The following is a 22,350-nucleotide window of genomic DNA, read 5'->3' as shown; positions in this document are numbered from 1 at the left end:
TAATAAGCAAATTCATATATTTGTAATCATGAGTATGCAGACTGACTGTGTGGGCTGGCTGATCTAGACTGAGCTAGAAGTTTAGAAATTATCTAACTGAATCTTCAGCATTGGGCCCGGTCACTAAAAGGGCAGTGATCACATAAAACATGCCTTCATGCCCTTTTTCTGAGAGATTAAAGGAGTACAGGAAATCAAGTAAAATCACAGAGCTTGTAACATCATTCTTTAGTAACATTATATTGCATAGACCAAGCAAATAACAGAGCCAAGAAGAATCTGGTTGACTTTTGGGGAAGCTAATGAAAAATTCATATCATAATAGGGATAATTTTACAACAGAAAGTGAAAAATTGGGAAACTATTGATATATGCTATTATTTACTTGTATTCTTTATTACTCGGCCTTTGTGCTTCCCAACCTCCAACTTCCATCCAGGGAACTTCAGGCCATAAGGAATATCAGGATCATAGCAGTGAAGGAGACAGCACCTGAGTCCACAGCCTCACACTTGGGTGCTCCATCGACTACTGATTCATCTTCCACGCCCTTCTTGCCAGAGACCCAAACAGCAAAGCGATCAGGATCCTCTAGCAGCCCAGGCAACGAGCAGGATTGGGGCTTGAACTCTCAGCTTTGCGCTTTCTAGACAAGTGCTTTAAGTCACCTCCGTGCCTTTATTGTCTACATTGTTTGTCCTCCCACTTTCCTGCTTCAGTCAACTGAATAAAAGTTACTAAAATAATATGATGGAGATAGAGCTGAATAAAATAAACTGTTACTTTGCCAGGAAAAAAAATCTGTCATGTTGAATAGCAGGTGATTAGATAGTCAAAAAGTTGAACTAAGAAAGCACAGGGATAACAAGTATACTGGCACTAAAGAAGTGTGGAGAATATGATTCAATAAAAATGTCAGTCATCACTGTCTTGAATTTAAATCCAGATGACTATTAGATAGTAAAAGTTCAAGCAGATTAAGTTCTTTAGACTATAAATTCTTTAGTCATTATTCCAGAGAACTGGATTTTTTTTTTCAGTTTACATGATCACCACAAATAAAATATAAAATTCAAAACATACAGTTTAGGGGCCATAGAGTCATACAGAAGGCATGATGCTTGCCCTGAACACAGCTGACCTGGGTTCATTTACTAGCACCTCAAAGTGCTAGAGAAGAAGCTGGGTTTGTCTTGTGTGCAGCAGACCCGGCTGCAGTTTGATTCCATGCACCCCATATGGTCCATGAGTACCTCCAGGAGTGATCCCTGAGTGAGGAGACAGGAATAAGCCCTGAGCACCACTGGGTGTGCCCCCCAAATTAAACAAAACAAGAAAGTGCCAAAGACCCTCCAGATATATCCTTAGGTATTTCTTCTAGTCCACTCTCATTAGCACCTTGGTGACCACTGTTTTTTTGTCAGAGTTATAACATCTTTTTTCTTTCTTTCGATTTTTATTTAACCCGGCAAGCTCCCCGTGGCATATTTGATATGCTAAAAATAGTAACAGCAAGTCTCACAATGGAGATATTACTGGTGCCCGCTCAAGCAAATAGATGAACAACTGGACGGCAGTGCTACTGTGCTACCACTATTTACAATATAGTTAAAAATAGAATTAGAGGAATCCAGCATTCCAATGCACGCCTGCCACAGGTGCCAGTGACCTTCTGCCAATTGCTCAAGGGCAACTCCTTCCTTCACCCATAGCTAACTCCTTTTGAAAGAATGATTATAGTTTGGGACACATCTTTACAAGAGTGTTAATGCCTATGATATTAATATAATTACCTTGCATCACCAACCCCAAAGTGCCCAAGATCCTCATGTCCTTATGTTACATCTACCTCATCCCTATCTCACTGCACCCCCCCCCCATTTACTTGCAGTCTTAGTTATATAATCCAGAGTATTTCATCCAGTTACAGTGAACTGCATGATCTCATCTTTCCTAATGTCTACATAGCATTCCATTGTGCATACATCCCACCACTTTTTTTTTTTTTGCTTTTTGGGTCACACCCGGCGATGCAGAGGGGTTCCTCCTGGCTCTGCGCTCAGGAATTACCCCTAGCGGTGCTCAGGGGACCATATGGGATGCTGGGAATTGAACCCGAGTCAGCCCCGTGCAAAGAAAACTCCCTACCTGCTGTGCTATTGCTCCAGCCCCTTTCCCACCACTTCTTTATCCATTCATGTGTTGCTGCACATCCAAATGTCCTTCGTACTGCCAAAAATTTAGTACTTTTTGCCTTTATTATTATCATAAGTCCTAGGCAAGAGACTACAAAAAGTGCCACAATGAGTGCAATAATATGTAGTCAGACAACTTGAGAGTCTATGCAGATAATTTGAGGAATATACACCTTTCTCCTGTTGAAGAAAACACTGACTGAAATAAAATAAGTGAGTCTACCTAACTCAAAGTTTAGACAATCAATATACAAGACTCGAGTAGCTTTCAGTAATAAACTGAAATTTGAAATAAACTTAATAAACTTACCAAGAATTTTGTATCCTGTCACACTATTCTGGCACACGCTGAGAAATACTTTCTCAGAGAAACAAAAAAGGAATCTGCTGCCAGAAGACCTGCCTTGCAAACTATTAAAAGTTCTTTAGAAAGAAGAAAAAATATTGAGCTGTAGATATATAACACAGTGGGTAGGGCGTTTGCCTTGTATGTGGGCAACCCAGGTTAACTTTCCAGCATCCCATATGGTCCCCACACCCAGAAATTATTCCCAGCGCAGGACTAGGAGTAACCCTTAGTCCTGCTCTTGGGGACTATAAGAGCTGACTGTGATGGAAAAAAAGAGGGAGAAAAAGGAGGAGGAGGAGGTGGAGGAGAGGTTGGAGGAGGAGTAGGAAGAGGAAAAAGGAGGAGAAAGAAAGGAAAGGAGGAGGAGGAAGAGGAAGAGATAGAAAGGAAGAGGAGGAGGAGGAGGAGGAGGAAAAAAAAGTGTTACAGGTCAGAAATTCTACAAAAAGATGAAGTTCATCAGAGAATAAGGGAAAAATAAAGCTTTATTTTTCCATATTAATATTTGACATGCTAGGTAATTTTTTCCAAAATAGTAATAGCAATTATGAATGATGGCAATGATGTGTAAGAGACAGGAGGCAGGAATTAGGAATATTTTGTTGCTGCATACAGACTGTGAAGTGCTACAGCACTATTTAAAGGAGGGTTCAGATTACTAGTAAATTTACAGTGCAAACTTTAGGGCAAACACTAAAAATAAAGGGGGAAACAATTAATATGCTAAAGAAAAAGAATACAATCATAAAATGCTCAATTAAAATCATATACATACACAAAAATTAGCACAGAGTAGAAATAAAAACTAGTAACAAACAACAAGGGAAATAAAGTAACAAACAGTAACAATTATAGTAGACACACCTTGATTTACCTTGCTAATATCAACCACAAGAAAATAAGAGTAGCTAAACTGATTACAGGCAGATATATCAGCGAGGGAAAATAGGGGCCTGAGATCAAGTCACCGAATTGTTAGGTCATCCCAAGGAGACTGATCTCTGGGCTGAAAACTCTGTGACCTTCTCCGAATAGGGACAAGCATATTCTCTTCCCTTTTGGATAGGCCCAGAAGCCCTCGCAATTGACCTTCTCTGACATACAGATAGCCCAGCTCCATAGCTTCTGGACTGCATGACACCTCTGGACTTCACTGCAGTGACAGCCTAGAAGGAACACAGAAATTCTGATGGGAAATTAGAAGTCCACCAAGCTCAATGAGCAAAAACAAATACACAGAAGGTTCAACCAACACCAACTAGCTCAGTAAATCCTCAGACAATGACAACTGTGAGATACAGCAATTATAACAAAGTATTTTTTTATTGATCTTTTTTCTAGTAATTTCGTTTTCCATTTTGTTGAAACAGGCAATATGAAGTAAATTTGTTCCTGCTAAGAGGGTAGGTTTGGGTGGTGGATGGAAAATTGGGGACTTTGGTAAGAGGTGGTGGCCTGAAAATAAAAAGTTTTTTAAATATAAAAAAGTTTTAAAGTTTTAAAAAAGTTTTTAAAAATAAGTTTTAAAAAAGTTTTTAAAAATAAGATGAATAACAAAAGACAATAGAAAAAAACATAGTCTAGAAATAAACCCCTATGGCTATGTTCATTGATATTTCACCAAAGTTTTAAGGGTAATATAGTAAACATGAGTCTTTTCAACAAATAATGTTGGGACAGTAAGAAAAAGTGAATCAAGACATAAACCTTACAAAGTTTAGAAAAGTTTTAGTTTTTTGTTTTTTATGTTACTCTGCAAGTACTTTTTGATGTGACTTACAGTTACAGGAAATCAACAACTCCTAGAATCTGATTTGCAGTTACTGTCTTGAGAATTAATAAGCACCAGCGGTACACATGCAGCTATCAGGGTCAGTTACTCACCTGTGTCCTCTCTCCTACTAATTCTTCTGCTCTGATCTAATCCATAAGGATCTTAACTGCTTTTCCATTCCACAGGGTACTATGCTGGCTAGGTACGCTGATAAATTCAAGCTGGCATGACTTGATAAACAGCGAAGAGCTACTAAACCATATACTATGGTAAATGAAACAGATGTGTGCCACAGAATGGGAAAGTCCTACAAACATTTTAGAAGTCTTCCACATTGGTGAATTCTGTGTGCTCCCTATGGTCTTCAGCATCTCAGGACATTGTATCCACAGTCAAGAGGTTTTGCGCCCACTCTCTCACTACCAGAGAGAGATAAAATACCCAGAAGACCTCTTTGATATTGCAAGCCATCTGTACCTCATCTAGGTATGCTGCAATGAACCATTTCCCAAGGGTGAGAACAAGAGAGGCCCAGAACAAGAGACGGTTCAGTAACAAATGTGTTATTGTGAAGGCTGCTCTGCCAGGTAGAAAACCACTAGCTCAGTGCTGCTTGAAGTATCTGGAGACAAATAAGGATCTTGCATTGTATTTATGGCAGAACACTAAGACCAATAACTCAGGCAAGATTTACTGTACTTTATAAAGGTTGCTGTTCCTTCTTTTGCAACTATTACTCTTTTCTGAAAAACAGCTTTGACTTACCACAGGGTCTGAGAATGAATGCCCAACCACAGACCCCATACCATGTTACCACATCACCTGAGCAGCCCATCTTAAACTAAATATTGTTAGCCAACAAAGCAATATGGTTGAGTGAAGCACTTCATTATGAGAAAGAGAGAGAGAGAGAGAGAGAGAGAGAGAGAGAGAGAGAGAGGAAAACAGGTTTGAACTGGTCCTGAAACAAATAGTTTTACATCAGCAAGTGTTCTGATAGTTCCTACTCCTGCTATGTTTCTTCTCTGCTTTTAATCTGGGTATATATGATCTTAATGGAGAATTCTCAATGACCACTCATGGAAGGGGGAGAAAAATCAGGCTTAGTTTATAACAGATTTCACTTGTTTACTGCATGACAATAACACACAATGACATACAAATGAGAACAGTGTAGCCACATTTTGAGGTAGTTCTGAAAGATAATGCCAATAATCTGAAGAGTACCTAATTGCTCATTTTGCTTGGAAGAAAAGGTACTTACACAGGTACTGTTTTAGACTAATTTATGTACAGTACTTAATGGTCTGATTATGTACTCATTTCCTCCGCCCCTCTCGGAGAGCCCGGCAAGCTACCGAGAGTATTCGATATGCCAGACACAGTAACAACAAAAGTCTCCAATGGAGACGTTACTGGGCCCGCTCGAGCAAATCGACGATCAACGGGAGGGCCTTTACCTTTACCTTTATGTACTCATGGATTTGTGGGGAATATTTAGAATAACAACGACAAGGAAACTGGAGATGTGGCATATGGAGAGAACTCTTTGAAAGAGAACAGAATAAGAAGTGATTTGTCTGAATGTTTATATAAATAAAAGTAAACTCCGCTGAGAAAGTGTCTGATCATCCAGTAATAAACTAGAGCTGTTTGGGAAATACAGTGAATCTCTTTATCCCCTTTATCCTTGCTTAATAGATTCATTATCATAGAAGTCATGGTAGTTAGGGACAGAGTTTATACATCTGCGTCAGAAATAGCGATTTCTACTCACCTAGGCCAATCTGATGGTAACCTGAGCTGAGTGCCCAAATGACCAATAAATGGTCTGTGCAAGCACCAAGAAAGAAGCAGGTGATTGTTCCCAAAACACGGTGCCTTTCATGGGATGGTCAACCAATTATCTTTCTACTCATTTCTGGATCCTAGATGTTTTCTCATCCTTCTTAGTACGTCAACTATGAATTTAAAATAAATATTGCTTATAGTATGAGGATTTTCATTTGTCTTAGTCTGCCCCCTTGTGGGAACCAGATCTTTAATCTCTCAAAAAGAAAAAAAAAACCCTCGGAAAATCTAACCTGCCCCTCAAAACAAAAAATACGCTTATTCAGTAATTTTAGTAAATTACTAATAGGTTCTAATTATTCTTTTGTTATCCTCACTATTTAAGACATTTGGCTAAGTTTTAAAAGTTTTACATAAAGGTTCTATGATTATCTCTTGCCAGAAATACTCCAGAGTATTTTAAATCAAAATCTTTCCAGATGTCCAACATATCTTTCCCAATCTTATTTTGTTCCTATGCTTTTTATTCATTTTCTTCCATTAATATAGATGTACGAAGTGGACTGTACAAAGCTTCAGGCGTTAATTAGGATAATTATAATAATGGTAAGTAGAATACTTAATATGTTCCAGGCACAAAAATTACCTGAAAATATTCCTATAACCTACTGTATTGTCAAGTTATAACAAATTACTTTGTAAATAAGAACTTTCACAGGTGAGAAAATGATGGAGTAAATCATGGGGTATTAATGATATGAACCATTATACAGACTTTAAGAAATTAGAATTTATTTTTCTTCTGGAGGGATGGCCATGCTATACTATTAACGGTAGAGGGGGGAGGGGACAGAATTAAAGCTAAATCTTCAAAGTAACACCTGCAAACATATACACACATCCTTGGATATACCGGGAAAAATATATAGATAGTACAACAAAAACCATTCTGATTGCCAAAATACAAAACCATTATGGAATTGAAGAGGTTCATTCATCAATTTGATAACCTAAATGCATAACACTGCCATCATGCATTAGATACAAACAATCCAGCATTAATCAACTTCCAGGTAATTAGGATAAACATAAAAACAAAAGACAAATAAGATCAAATATACTAATATAACCCAACTTTGTACATTATCATAAGTCCTAATTTGTCATCAATAGGTTCTCAGAAACTGACTTTAAGAAAAAGGTGTAATAAAACCAGTTCCTCAAAAAAATCTCATTTTACTTCATTTTTTTTTCTTATCAAAATGATAATGAAAGTTACATTATTTGAGAACCTGCTGTCTGCAATACCGGTAAGCAGAAAATAACTACCTAACCTTAAAGGCCATAATGACATAAACTGGCATGATTGGTTTCAGATTTAGATTTTAAGAGTTCCACTTAACGAATTAGTATTATTTGATAGCCTAATAAACTACTTACATTCAAAAGCTGTCTCACATTGCTTTACATGTATACATACAACATTCACAGAAGTGAACATCAGATCAATATGTGGCCTGTGTATATTCCATAGTCTCTCAAGCACACTAAGCACTAGATACTCATTCATTCTTTCACTCAAAAAATACTGATCATCTGTTTGCTTTGATTTTGTTTGGGGGCCACATTTGGGAGCATAGACTATGCCCAGCTCTGTGCTTTGGTGGCACTGAACCCAAGTCTCCAGCCATTCAGCTATCTCTCTAGCCCCAGTACTGATTCATCTTTATATACGTGTATTCTTGAGCTAGAGTGGTGAACAAATAAAACTCTGCTCACATAAAACATTTGTCTTTACTGATTTCCTATGAATTGAGACAACAAAAAATAAGTATTCCAGGTGCTAATAAGCACTCTGGAAGGTAAAGCTGGGTATCTATCTAAGTAGATGGTCATTTCTGTCTTGACAGAAGCAGAAATCAATAATCCCCTTATTCAAGAAAGATCAAGAAAAAAGGCCTTGCAAAAAGAATTCTCAACATAATTAAACTAAAGGTAAAGGTAAAGGTAAAGGTAAAGGCCCTCCCGTTGATCGTCGATTTGCTCGAGCGGGCCCAGTAACGTCTCCATTGGAGACTTTGTTGTTACTGTGTCTGGCATATCGAATACTCTCGGTAGCTTGCCGGGCTCTCCGAGAGGGGCAGAGGAATCAAACTCGGGTCGGCCATGTTGGCCGCTTGTAAGGCGAACGCCCTACCCACTGTGCTATCGCTCCAGCAGAATGGGACTATGAGGGAGTGGCAAAAATATATAAAGAGTACTAGGAAATGGGCAACTCAGGTAGGACCATGCAGGGAATGATGGAGTCTTCAGATTTGGGACAAGAGTGCCTGCCTTATTTGTTAAGTGTGAGTCTTGGAGCTTTGGTTCCTTGTAGTTCCAAAATCACCAATTGCAACAACCAAGTATGAGCAACAAACAGCACGTGGCAATCAAGTGTGTAAGTACTGCAACCAAGTACATGTGACCCCTCTTCTCTCTCCCATTCCACAAGAACACAAGATAATAAAGGGAAAAGTGGGGAAAATAATTTTTAAAACATTTAAGATAAAAACCTAGATTCGGTTTTGGTTTTGAGGCCACACAGGGTGTGCTTAGTCAGGCTCTGTGCTCAGTGATCACTACTTGTGGGGCCTGCAGAACCATATGGGGTGCTGGGGATTGAACCCAGGTTGGCCATGGGCAAGACAAGCACTCTATGCATTGTTCTATCCCTCCAGCTGAAAAATATCTAGTTTTTAAAAATGAGGTAAAAGAGCTGGATACCTATCAAAAGGCTATATGTCAACAAGAATAAAAATATTAAGTCAAAACACTATTACATTAAAGAAAGAAATGGTTTAGTTCAGACTAAAATACCCATGAGGGCAATAACTCAAGGGCTGAAGAATATGCTTTGCATGTAGGTTTGATCCCAGGTGCCACAACGTCCCCCAGCACTGAGCCAGGAGTCCCCAACACCACTGGGTGTGGCCCTAAAATAAAATAAATGGCTGAGAGACAGTTAAATTGCCAGATACAATCACCAGCACCACATATGGTCCAGTCTCTTTAGGAGTGATGCCTGAGTGCAGAGCCAGGAGTAAGTCCTGAGCATTGCCAATATTTTTATTTATAAAAATAAAAAAGCAATGTGATAGATGGTATAGAAATGACAGTGTCCTGTTGTTCATCGATTTGCTCGAACAGGCACCAGTAACGTCTCCATTGTGAGACTTCTTGTTACTGGTTTTGGCATATCGAATATGCCACAAGGAGATTGTCAGGCTCTGCCGTGCAGGTGAGATACTCTCAGTAGCTTGCTGGCTCTCCAAGAAGGACGGAGGAATCAAACCTGGGTCAGCCGCGTGCAAGGCAAACGCCCTACCTGCTGTGCTATCGCTCCAGACCAAGAAATGACACAGCACAAGAAATTCTAAAAGCATAGAATTTAGAAAAGAGAAGAAATTCTAAAAGCATAATGAAATAAAACAAAAAACCACTAATAAAGGAAACTTGCTAAGAATTCCATAGAAGACAAATCTCAGATATAATGGGATTGAGGAAATTACAGCCTAGAGCATGAGTAGGATAGCTGTGAAAGATGAGTGTTTCCAGATAATAGCAAAGCAGCAAGAGATGTAAGGAGCAGGAAGTGTGGGAGAGAGATGGGGAGAGGGTGGGGAGAGGGAGGAGGATGGGGGTGAGTGAGAGGGAATATAATAAAGATCCTTCAAGTCTAAAGTTAACATACGGGAAATGGTCCTCATGCCCAAAGGGTAAGACACTTCATCAGAGAGCAGGTCTGCTATTACTGTAGAAGAAACATTAGATAACTATATTCAAAACTCAGGTAGGACAGAGTAGTGGGCATTTACACATACACAGAAATAGTTGTTTACAGTCAGTGTTTGTTCAGAACAGACTGATATCTGATCTTGTTGTTTGATATTTATAGCACACCAATAAAATATTGAGTATTTAATATAATAAAGTGATTTAACTCAAGGAAAGTATGCTCTCTTATAATATTAAGAACCAATTTGGAAAATTCTTAAATCTTTGGAAACTATGCCCATAAACACCTAACAAGATGAAGAAATAAGGAAAATAAACATTTTTTAAATGTAAATATGAAAACACCACTCATCAAAGTTTGTGAAATGCTGTAAAGCAGCACATGGAGAGCAATTTACAGAAATAAAATTTCTATATTAGAAAAGAAAATTCCAAATGTCAGTGACCTCAGCTTCTACCATAAGAAATTAGAAAAAGACAAACATTAAACCAGCAAAAAAAAAAAAACCACAAAAATAAATTAATAAAAAGCAATGCAGAAATCAATTAGATAAAAAAACAGAAGAGTACATCCTTTCTAAATGAATGAAGTGAAATGAATCACTGAAAGAAAACTGGGGCTGACTCTTGAGATGAATAAAATCAATAAATCTTTCTTAGAATAAGGACAATGAAAAACGATACCCATATTACCAGTATCAAGCACCAACAGAGATTACAGACATTTCAAAAGATTGTTCAAGAAGAAATAGACTACTGAAATAAAAGAAATTTTATTAAAGAAATTTAATTTGCATTAAATATTTTCCCACAAAGAAAATGCCCAGCGCAGATATTTTATATACCCTATACAAAATGTTCCAGGAAACAAAGAGGAGCAAATATTTCTCAGTTTTTGATTCAGACAATAGAGCAGGCAGAGTACTTGCCTTGTGTGCAGCAACCTGGAAAAGGTGGCGGGGGGAGGAGGAAGTGAAATAGGGGTGGAGAAAAAGGAGGAGGAGGGATTAATTTACTTTACGAGGCCAAATTATACAGATACCAAAATCAGATACCAAAATGAGAAATACTTCAATATCTTACATGGGCATAGATACAAAAACAATCAATCCCTTTTTTCAGGCAATTTAATCTATGACCTATCAAAACGGTCTACAAACTAGATCTTCTCAACTTTAATTTCAGAGCACTGTTTCCCAGCCATACTGATCTAAATCTAAAAGAAAGGTGTTTGTACCACACTAGAGGAAAGTGATGTGGCTAATTCACTGAAGGTGAATGGCATGGGTATCAGTTACCCAAGTGTTTACCTGAAAGCCTAATAATTTATTCTATCATCTCCTTTCCCATATTGATTCTTTCACACGTTTAGAACTTATTTTACTTACTAGTTTATGTGTTTATTGCCAATGCAAACCTCAGCCTCCTTTCAACAATTTTTCTAAAACTTTTCTGAAGAGAATTAAATGTATCAGGTAATTTCATTTTCCTCAGGAGCAAAGGTCTCCTTCCGGTGGCTTCCAACTTATTCCATTATGAACGGTCTGCCCTTTGTCCCTATCTTTTTCACTGTCCTTTCCAAATCCTAAAGATTTATTTGCCTTTTTCTTTTCCCTGAGTTTCCTATTTCCTGTAGCCCATTTCTATTATATGGCTGATTTTCTCACTTTGATGGGTCACAACCTCTAACAGATTCCTAAGCAAAGGTATAATGCAGGTAATAAAGTTTGAAATTTTTTTTGAAAAACTTCCATCTTAGAGAGTCTGAGTGATAGTAAAATGGGTAGGGTGCTCAACTTGCATTCTGCTAACCCAGGGTTCAATCCCCAACACTCCATATGGTCCCTCAAGCCTGCCAGAAGTGATTCCTATGTGCAGAGCCAGGAGTAGGCCCTGAGCACTGCCAGGCATGGCCCTCTCACTCCACACCCCCACCCCCGCCTGAAATCTTAAATATGTCAGTATCTTAATTTTACATTCATACCTGGCTAAGTTTTAATGAATATGGAATTAGTAAAACTGAAATGATTCCCTTCAGAAATTTTTGGGATTTTTGTTTTGGGGGTCAAACCCAGCCATGTTTAGAACTTACTCATGTTATTTTAAGGTAATTCCCTTGAATCAGTGCACTGATTTCTTCCTTTCTCTTGGGAAAATCATGATTTGAATACAGAAAGTCCTGAACTGAACCTATTAGTTTCTTACATTCCTCAATTCTTTTCCATAACCCTTGTCACTTTACGCAATTTCTTTTTCAGATTTCTTCATTATTAATTTCCAATATTTCTATTAATCTTTTGATTTATGCTATCAGAATTTTGATGTCTAAGTCATCTTTTAAAAAACAGATTACTATTTTATAGCATCTCTCTTTTTTTTTGTTTTTGGGGTCACACCTGGCAATGCACAGGGGTTACTCCTGGCTCTGCACTCAGGAATTACTCCTGGAGGTGCTTAGGGGACCATATGGGATGCTGGGAATTGAACCCGGGTCAGCTGTGTGCAAGGCAAATGCCCTACCCGCTGTGCTATCGCTCCAGCCCCTACTCTCTCCTTTTTGCTTCATAACTGTATTATTAATTCCCTACAAAAGTTAATGACTCTATTATTTCTGTTTACAAGATGTTTTCTCTAAGATGCTTTATTCAGTTTAATTTCTATCTTTCATACATTAAAGGGTTCCATCAATTATCTAGTTAGATGCTCAGATTTAAGTAGAGAAAAAAATAAAATGTTGACTGGGAGTGTTGATAAAAGGAGTGATCTAATGAGGCTATTTATTCAAGGAATCTATGATGACCAGTAATTACAACTGGTCTCATTCACCTGACCCTGAAGGCTTCACCGACATGGCAGCACTGAGAAGGATGAGAAAGGAGAGGCAGATAAAATCTCAAGGCCGAACTAGGCTGCCACAACGAAGGAAGACAAAAATGATCGTCTGTACTTTCAATGTACGTACGCTAGCATCAGATGCATCCATCGAGGACCTGATGGTACAAGCGCGAAAGATCAAGTACGACATCATTGGTCTGACAAAGACAAGAAGGCACGAATCTCACCATGCCGTTTTCGACACTAGAGAAGAATTGTTCCTCGGAACATGCGATAAAAGAGGTGTCGGAGGCGCTGGTGTCCTTGTCAACACAAATTTCGCCATGAGCATTATTGATTCATTCGAATGCCTAACAACCCGAATCGGATGTTTACATTTGAATAGATGTGGCTCACTGCCAGCAGTTTCTATCTTCGTTGTCTATGCACCAACATCTCATTATGATGAAAGAAAAACTGAGAAGTTCTACATGGAGCTGGAGAAGTTTTATAAAGAAGACCACACCTTCTACAAGATTATTGTGGGTGATTTTAATGCCAAGATAGGACCAAGAAGATCAGCTGAAGAACTTCACATCGGGACACATGGCCTAGAATGGAACGAACAGGGTGAGAGACTATCTGAGTTCATCATGTCGACCAAGACCATCCATGGTAACTCACAGTTCCAGAAGGCAGAATCTAAACATTGGACATGGAAGTCTCCCGGTGGATGATTCCACAATGAAATAGACCACATCATATTCAATCAACGGTTTTGCCTGACCGATGTCGCTGTTGTCCCAAAATTCCAAACGGGATCGGATCACCATCTCCTTCGTGCAAATTTCTACTTCACAGAGTGGGGAGAAGGGCTGCAAAGTTTAAAAAGAGAACTCCCAGAACGACCACCAACTGGGAGCTCTTTGGCACTTATTGCGGCAACATGGGAAGATGCCATTGTTGACAACATTGACGAGCAATACGATCAACTGGTTCAGCACCTCCATGATTGTGCGAGGAATGCCAAGAGAGAGATAGCCACAAAGAAACACCTGTCTTCGAAAACTCTTGAGCTTATTCGCCAATGTGGTTTGGCGCATGCCTCAGGCAACTGCAAGCTAACATCCGAGCTCACAAAGCAGTGCAGAGATGTGATCAAGAAAGACGTCAAAGAGAGAAGAGCAGAAGTGCTGGTAGAAGCGGCAGAAGCTGGGAAAAGTATTCGTAATGTTTGCCTGTCCTTCGCCAACTACAAGACCAAGATGACTGCCCTCCGACGTCATGATGGATCTATCACATCCTCCAGAATGGCAATGGAGAAGATTAGCCATGATTTCTACTCAAATCTCTTCGATAGCCATGTCCACTTGCCGACATACCAAATTCCACAGGATGGATATGTCGTTCCCAACGTTCTCCCTTCCGAAATCCGACACGCCATTTCATCAGTAAAGAAACGAACAGCACCCGGCCCAGACAAGGTCAGACCTGAACACCTGAAGAACCTGCCGTCAGTACTCATCAATACACTGGCTCGGCTCTTCACACGCTACCTGTCTGAATGCAAGGTTCTGTCCCAATGGAAAACCAGCAGGACCGTACTACTGTTCAAGAAGGGAGACATCCACGACATTGGCAACTATCGCCCAGTCTGCCTACTGTCTGTCATCTACAAGTTGTTCACTCGAGTCATCCTAAATAGGATTGGCAGAACACTAGATGAAGGTCAACCATGCGAGCAAGCCGGGTTCCACAAAGGATTCAGCACCATCGACCATATCCACACGATAACCAAGCTCACTGAGGTTTCTCTAGAGTTCAAGATGCCGCTCTGTCTAACGTTCATTGATTTAAAGAAGGCCCTTGATTCTGTTGAGACGGAAGCGGTCATTGAAGCCCTAGCCAATCAGGGCATTCAATCCCAATATATCAAGATCCTCCGTGAGCTGTATTGCGGATTCACTACCAGGATCTCACCATTCTACAAAGAAGTAATCATTGATGTCAAGAGAGGGGTTCGGCAGGGTAATACCATTTCACCAAAACTCTTCAGTGCCACCCTCGAGAACATCATGTGACGACTGGAATGGGAAGGAATGGGAGTGAAAATAGATAGTCCGCAACTACACCACCTCCGCTTTGCTGATGACATTGTTTTAATAACACCAAACATCAGCCAAACCACACAAATGCTGGCCGACTTTGACCGTGAGTGTGGAAAGGTAGGACTACAGCTGAATCTTACGAAGACAATGTTTATGAGAAACAGCCTCATTCCTGACGCCCCATTCGCTCTCAATGGAGCGACCATCTCCGAATGCAACAGCTATGTGTACCTAGGTCGAAAAGTCAACATGACAAATGACCTGGCACCAGAGCTGCGCAGGAGGAAGAGAGCAGCTTGGAACGCCTTCAAGAGAGTCGAAGAAATAGCTAAGAGGAAGAAGAACCTCCAGCTCTGGGCACATCTCTTTGATTCCACTGTTCTTCCTGCATTAACATATGCCTCAGAGACCTGGGCCCTATGCAAACAGGATGAGAATGCTATTCAGGTCTCCCAAAGAAGAATTGAAAGAGCTATGCTTGGAGTATCATGTTTCACTCAAATGAGAGAAAGAATCCAGAGTTTCCGACATCCTTTGAAGATCAAGAATCAGGGACGCTGTCTCGTTTGCCAAGGTGTCAAAAATCAGATGGGCTGGTCACGTAATGAGATTTAAAGATGACCGCTGGACTAGAGCTGTTACCGACTGGATCCCAGGGAATGTCAAAAGACCACGTGGCCGCCCACCTACCAGATGGTCAGACTTCTTCATCAAGATCATGAACGATCGGTTTGAGGCTCTTCATGTTCCTAGAGCGAACAGACGCCACTGGGCTACACTAGCACGCGACAGGGACAAATGGAGACGTTACTGGCGCCCGCTCGAGCAAATCGACAATTAACGGGAAGTTAAGTGATTAAGTTATTAAGTGATGATGACTATATTTGTGTGTCTTTCTACTGAGATTTCTTAGATTCATTTATACTGAATGTTCTGTGTCAAACCAGTTGGTTCTCTATCTATAGTTTTTTTGGGTAAATTTTTATTTTACAGATACATATCATTTTCCCCATTTTAGCATAAAATACTTTAGTACTTTCACTTTCTGCGTGCTGTCCTCCACCATCCCAGGTGAGGTTAGTCTCTGGCTGATTTTACTGGGCCTACTCCAAAATGGAGGTCTGTTTCATGGAAACTCTAACATGTTATATTTATGACAGGGAAGACATGATAATTACCACATTATGATTCAAGTACAAAATAAAATTTCATGCAATATATTTTAGATGACAGAGTTGAAACTTAGTTATGCAAATGAGAATAGGTAGTATGCTGTTAAACTAAATAACTTATATTTACATAGATTAAAATCATATGCAATCAATCAACCAAACTGAATATTATTATTTCCTGATAAGGCCATTTTCCATTCCTTTAAGTTTTGTTAGAACAAGTAGTATTAAATACATTTGTTGGGTGCCTGCCAAGGGGACAGGCTGGGAGGTGGGAGGGAATCTGGGAACATTAGTGGACAGAGGGGCACACTGGTGGTAAGATTTACAGAAGAACTTTTACAGAAGACCTACTGAAAAATCTTTACAAAGTCCTTCAGGAAATAGAAAAAATAGAAACACTGGCAAACAGTTTCTATGAATCAAACATTACCTTGATACCAAAAGCATACAGAGACACCACCAAAATAGAAGATTGTAGATCTTTATCCCAGATGAATAGAAATGCAAACATCCTCAATAAAATACCAGAAAATCAAATCCAACAACTTATCAACAGGATCATACATCTTGATCAAGTAGGATTCATTTCATGGATGCAAGGATGGTTTAACATACATAAGTGAATTAACATAATATAACACCAATACAAGAAAAATTAAAATCTTAACAATCATATAAGTAGATGCAGATAAAGTATTTGAAATCATACTCCCATTCATGATAAAAACTCTCAATAAAATCGAAATTGAAGGAACTTTCCTTAATATAGTCGAAAGTATTTAGCACAAGCACACAGCAAACACTATAGTAAATGGGGAAAACTCAAAGCCTTCCCTCAAGAACAGGCACAAGAGAAGATTACCCACTCTCAACCTTCTATTCAACATAGTACTGGCATATTTGTCATAGCAAGCAGGCAAGAAAAAGATATTAAGGGTATTAGCTAGAAAAGTCAAGTTCCCACTATCTGCATATAACATGATCTTATATTTACAAAAATTCTAAATACTCTACAAAAAAGTTCCTAGAACAACAGACTTGTATAGTCAAGTGGTAGGCTACAAAAATAACAAGCAAAAGTCCATGGCTTTCCTATAAGCAAATAATGAAATTGAAGAGAAATTTATTCCATTCACAAGTGTGCCTCAGAAAATCAATTACCTAGGAATCAGCTTAACCAAAGGGGTAAAAGATCTATACAAAGAAAACTACAAAACTCTTAAAGAAATAAAGAGGATACGAGGAAATGAAACACATTTCTTGCTCATGGATTGGGAGGATTAATATTGTCAAGATGGGAATACTTCCCCAATGCATTTATACACATTCAATGCTGTTCCTATATCGCTACCCATGACATTTCTCAAAGATATAGACTAAACACATTTGAAATTTGTATGGAACAATACCCCAACCCTCACCCCAGAATAGTCAGAATAGTCATGTTGGGAAAAAGAAGATGGGAGGCATAACTTTTCCCAACTCCAAACTACAAAATACTACAAAACAGTAGTAGTTAAAAACAACATGGTATTGGAATAAAGACAGACCCATAGATCAATAGAACTGAGAATCCAAAGACAGACCCTCAGATTTATGGCCGCTATATCTTCAATAAAGGAGCAAAATTATGAAGCAAAGTAAGGAAAACCTCTTCAGTAAGTGGTGCTGGTCAGCCTTATACAAATATTAATGCTAATAATTTAGAATCTCTTTCTAATGTCATGCACAAAGCATCGTTCTCCTGTTGTTCATTGATTTGCTTGAGTAGGCACCAGTAACATCTCCATTGTGAGACTTGTTACAGTTTTTGGCATATTGAATACGTCACAGATAGTTTGCCAGGCTTTGCAAAGATACTCTCGGTAGCTTGCCAGGCTCTCCGAGAGGGACATAAGAATCAAATCCGAGTCAGCCGTGTACAAGGCAAATGCCCTATCCGCTGTGCTATCTCTATAGCCCATGCACAAAAAAAAAAAAAATCAAAATAAAGACCTCAGTATCAGTTCTGAATCAATTAGGTACACTCAGAAAAAACATAGGCAGATCTCTCCATGACATTGAAACTAGAAGTATCTTTAAAGATAAAACACCATGTATCAAGCAAGTGGAAGCCAAAGGAAATAAATGGGACTACATTAAACTTAGACACTTCTGCACCTTAAAGGAAACAAAGACCAGGATACAAAGATCAGCCACAGAGTGGGGAAAGTAATTTGCCCACCACTAATCCAATATTATATATAAAGCATTGGTAGAACTTCACAAGAAAAACATCCAACCCCATTATAAAAGAAGAGATGAACAGAAACTTTCTCAAAGAATAAATACAAATAGCCAAAAGACATATGAAAAAATGCTCCATATCACAGCGGTAGGGTGTTCGGCTTACAAGCGGCCAACATGGCCGACCCAAGTTCGATTTCCTCCGCCCCTCTCAGACAGCCCGGCAAGCTACCGAGAGTATTCGATATGCCAGACACAGTAACAACAAAGTCTCCAATGGAGACGTTACTGGGCCCGCTCGAGCAAATCGACGATCAACGGGAGGGCCTTTACCTTTTACCTATCACTAACCATCAGGGTCATGCAAATCAAAAATGAGTATCATCTCAGGCACAGAGACTGGCACTCATTTCAAAAAACAACCACACTGTTGGTGTGGATGCAGGGGAGAAAAGGGACCCTCCTTCACTGCTGGTGGGTATATAAACGGATTCAGTCTTTTGGGAAGACAACAAGGACATTTCTCAAAAAAATTACCAATTGAGCTTCTTTATGAACCAGCAAATCTACTCTGGGAATATACCCTAATCGCCCAAAACACAATGCAGGAAAGACATCTGCACTCCTATGTTCATTGCAACACTATTCACAACCGCCAAAATCTGGGAACAACCCAATGCCCAAGACAGAGGAGTGGATAAAGAAGCTATGGTACACATACACAATGCGATATTATGCAGCCATTACAGAAAAAAAATGCAGTCATGAAATTTACTGATCCATGGATGGACATGGAGAGTATCATGTTTAGTGAAATGAGAGGGAGACACATAGAATGATCACACTCATTTGAGAGATATAAAGAAACATAGTAGGAGAATAATGCCCAAAGAAAATAGAAACAAAGGTCAGGAGGTCTGTTCCTCAGTAGAAAGCTTGCCACAATGGGGGGAAGACCATTACATTAAACAAGAGAACACTATGACAATGATAGTGGGATTTGATCACTCTGGACCAGGACTAGGTACAGAAAGGAGGCAAAGTGATGTGCCCTAGCAGTAGTAGTAAATCAATAAATACAATTGGCCAAAAGGCATACCAAAAAAATGCTCATTATCACTAACCATCAGGTAAATATGGTCAAAACAACAATGAGATATCATGTAACACCACAGAGACTGGCATACACCAAAAAGAACAAGAACAAACAGTGCTTAGGTAGATGCAAGGAAAAGGGAATGCTCATTCATTGTAGGTGGGAATGCTACCTAATCCAAACTTTTTGGAAAACAATATGGGGATTCCTCAAAAGGCGAGAAACTGAGCTTCCATGTGACCCAGCAATACCATTTCTGCAAATATATCCCGGGGGCCAAAAAATACAGCAAAAAACCACTTCTGTGTTAATTTAGCACTATTCACCAGAGCCAGAATCTAGAAACAACCTGAGTGTCGAAGGAAGAAGCTATGAGACATCTACACAATGAAATATGCAGCCATCAGGAAAAATGAAATCATGAAATTTGCTTATAAATAGATGGACATGGAGAGCATCGTGCTGAGTGAAGTGAAAGGGACAGACATAGAATGATAGCATTCATTTTGGGAATATAAAAAGCATAGTATGAGACTATTACCCAATGACAGTAGAAACAAGGATAGGAGGACTGGTTCATGGTTGAAAGCCTGCCCACAATTGATGGAGAGAGGGCAGTTAGGATAGAGAAGGAAACACTAAGACAATGATAGTTGGAAATGATCACTCTGGACAAGAACTGAGCGCTGAAATTGATAAAGGGCAAGCCATAATTTACCTTGCCCAGAGCGGCTCTGGCGAGAGTCTACACTTGACTGCCTTCGATCTGATGGCTCTTCGCTCCCTCCATCTGCATAAAATTAGAACAAAAGCAAATAATAAAACATTGACGTACTATCTTTTCTGATATTATGTGTATCTTAAAAAAATCCCATTATTCGTTTATATTTCTCAAGAAATTTTAAACTCCTTATTGTGAATGATTAAAATGAGGATTTTTTCCTCTATAAAGCAAAGATTCTTTTATTTTTGTGGCGAAGATTTACACACTCCTCTTCAAGTACAAAGAAAATGAGGGTGCTCTTCTCTCCTACTATACACATACACTCTATTTTGCATATAAGGAAGAAATGTTATCAACTCAATAACTCATACAAGTGTGAAAGATATTTTTTCATTACGAATTTCTTATGAATTTGTTCAGGGTTCTTAAGCTGGCCTACCAAAATAACATTTTGGCAATGAGTTCAAAATATACAGTAACAATAAATAATTTGGCAGAAAATACTTGTGTTTCTGAAATTCAATGTATCATAGCAATTTAAGAAAATATAAAACTTTTTAGATGAACTGGAAATTACTGAGTCATAAAACAACTTTTATGCAGAGTTATCAAAAATGAAAGGGAGACTTTTTTTGTCCTGATATGCAAATAACTTTCAAAATATAAATAAGGGACCAGAGAGACGGTATAACTAGTGGAGCTTGATTTATACATGGTTTGATGTATAAATATAGGCAATATATTTGGTCCCTGAAGTACTGTCAAGAGTGACTCCTGAGTGCAGAGCTAGGAGAAAGACCTAAGCACAACCAGATGGGCCCCAAAACAAAACACAAATCAATTAAAATTTTTGGTCTGGTAGTCACTGTAACTGTCTTCCCGTTGTTCATCAATTTGCTCGAGCGGGCCCAGTAACGTCTCCATTTTTGAGACTTGCTGTTACTGTGTTTGGCATATTGAATACGTCACGGGTAGCTTGCCAACAAGCTTTGCCGTGCAGGCGAAATACTCTCGGTAGCTTGCTGGGCTCTCCGAGAGAGGTGGAGGAATCGAACCCAGCTCGGCCGGGCTGGCTGAACGCAAGGCAAACGCCCTACTGCTGTGCTATGTATTATATTCAAATATAAATATATTATATATTTATACCTGTTGACAAAATAAGTCTAATTCCAATACAAATATAGTAAACTTCCTTTGGACATGATGGGGAAAAACTCCACAAATCTATGTTATCCCCCCTAGATGACTGCTCTGCCTCTTGAAATCAAAATTTAAACTCTATTTCTTTTACATTGGGCTGGAGCGATAGCACAGCGGGTAGGGCGTCTGCCTTGCACGCTGCCAACATGGCCGACCCGAGTTCGATTCCTCTGCCCCTCTCGGAGAGCCCGGCAAGCTACCGAGAGTATTCGATATGCCAGACACAGTAACAACAAAATCTTCAAAGGAGACGTTACTGGGCCCGCTCGAGCAAATCGACGATCAACGGGAGGGCCTTTACCTTTTACCTTTTGTCTTTTACATTAAGAGGAAGTTTCTGTTTGTAAATTCTTACAAATTTTGCTGCAAATTCCAAGTAAGCAGTTGTGTGGCAATATGGATTTTCCTTACAAGTCATGGCATATCAATGGGGTCAATACGCTCTTACTTTTTGTGTTTTTAATCCCTCCAGGAATCTTCCACCCTTTCTTAAGGATGAGCAATCAAGATGAACAAGAACTCTCCTCTCTCCAACATGTATTTAAAAACAGAAAAGCAGGTAATTACTGACTTATCTGTCAGGTATTTTTTATAGAAAAATAGTGAGTGTGACAAGGTTAACATAATATCCCTAAAATATATCCAAGTATATGTTCTCATAAACCAATACTACCTCAATAAAAAAAAATTTAATGAAGATTGTGTAATCACCAGGCAACTAAGAAATCCCATGGCTCTCTCGCCACCACCGTTAGGTCATCCTGCACTGCTTCCCCACCCGGGTTGTCCTATGCCATGGGCAGCAAAGGAGGAAACGAGGGCCAGGCTGGTTGGTGATCAGTTGCTGTTTATTCCATTCTCCCCACGCGACTGTTCCAGTCTCACTAAGTTGCTCATTCCCATTTCCTCCTGTCTCCTTCACTCATCTCTCCGCACTCCTGGTCTCTCTCAGTCTCTCACCAACTCCCCACCTTGGTGGTAGCTACCACACCAGGTCCAATCAACTTATCAAAGCCCTTCCTGATCAGGCTCAAGGGCAAAATACCACTTAGGGTTTTTTTCCTTTTTTTAGTCCAATAACTTAATTCTACTGCTTAATTCTACTTCTTAATATTATTTTA

At 39.2% G+C, this 22,350-nt stretch overlaps 1 protein-coding gene across 6 annotated transcripts in view; it reads right to left on the bottom strand.

The window, feature by feature from the left end:
- Window positions 1-22,350, bottom strand: part of TANC2 (tetratricopeptide repeat, ankyrin repeat and coiled-coil containing 2) — a 413,565-nt gene that overhangs the window by 266,730 nt on the left and 124,485 nt on the right. For all 6 annotated transcript variants that reach the window (XM_056126689.1, XM_056126692.1, XM_056126693.1 and 3 more), the window contains one exon: window positions 20,024-20,095. In XM_056126689.1, the coding sequence (XP_055982664.1) occupies window positions 20,024-20,095 (72 nt within the window). The remainder of the gene's footprint in view (window positions 1-20,023; window positions 20,096-22,350) is intronic.

The sequence above is a fragment of the Sorex fumeus genome, unplaced genomic scaffold (assembly GCF_029834395.1).
Source record: "Sorex fumeus unplaced genomic scaffold, SorFum_2.1 ptg000063l, whole genome shotgun sequence".
In the NCBI taxonomy this organism is placed as follows: Eukaryota; Metazoa; Chordata; class Mammalia; order Eulipotyphla; family Soricidae; genus Sorex; species Sorex fumeus.
This window is presented reverse-complemented; position numbering and strand designations above follow the sequence as displayed.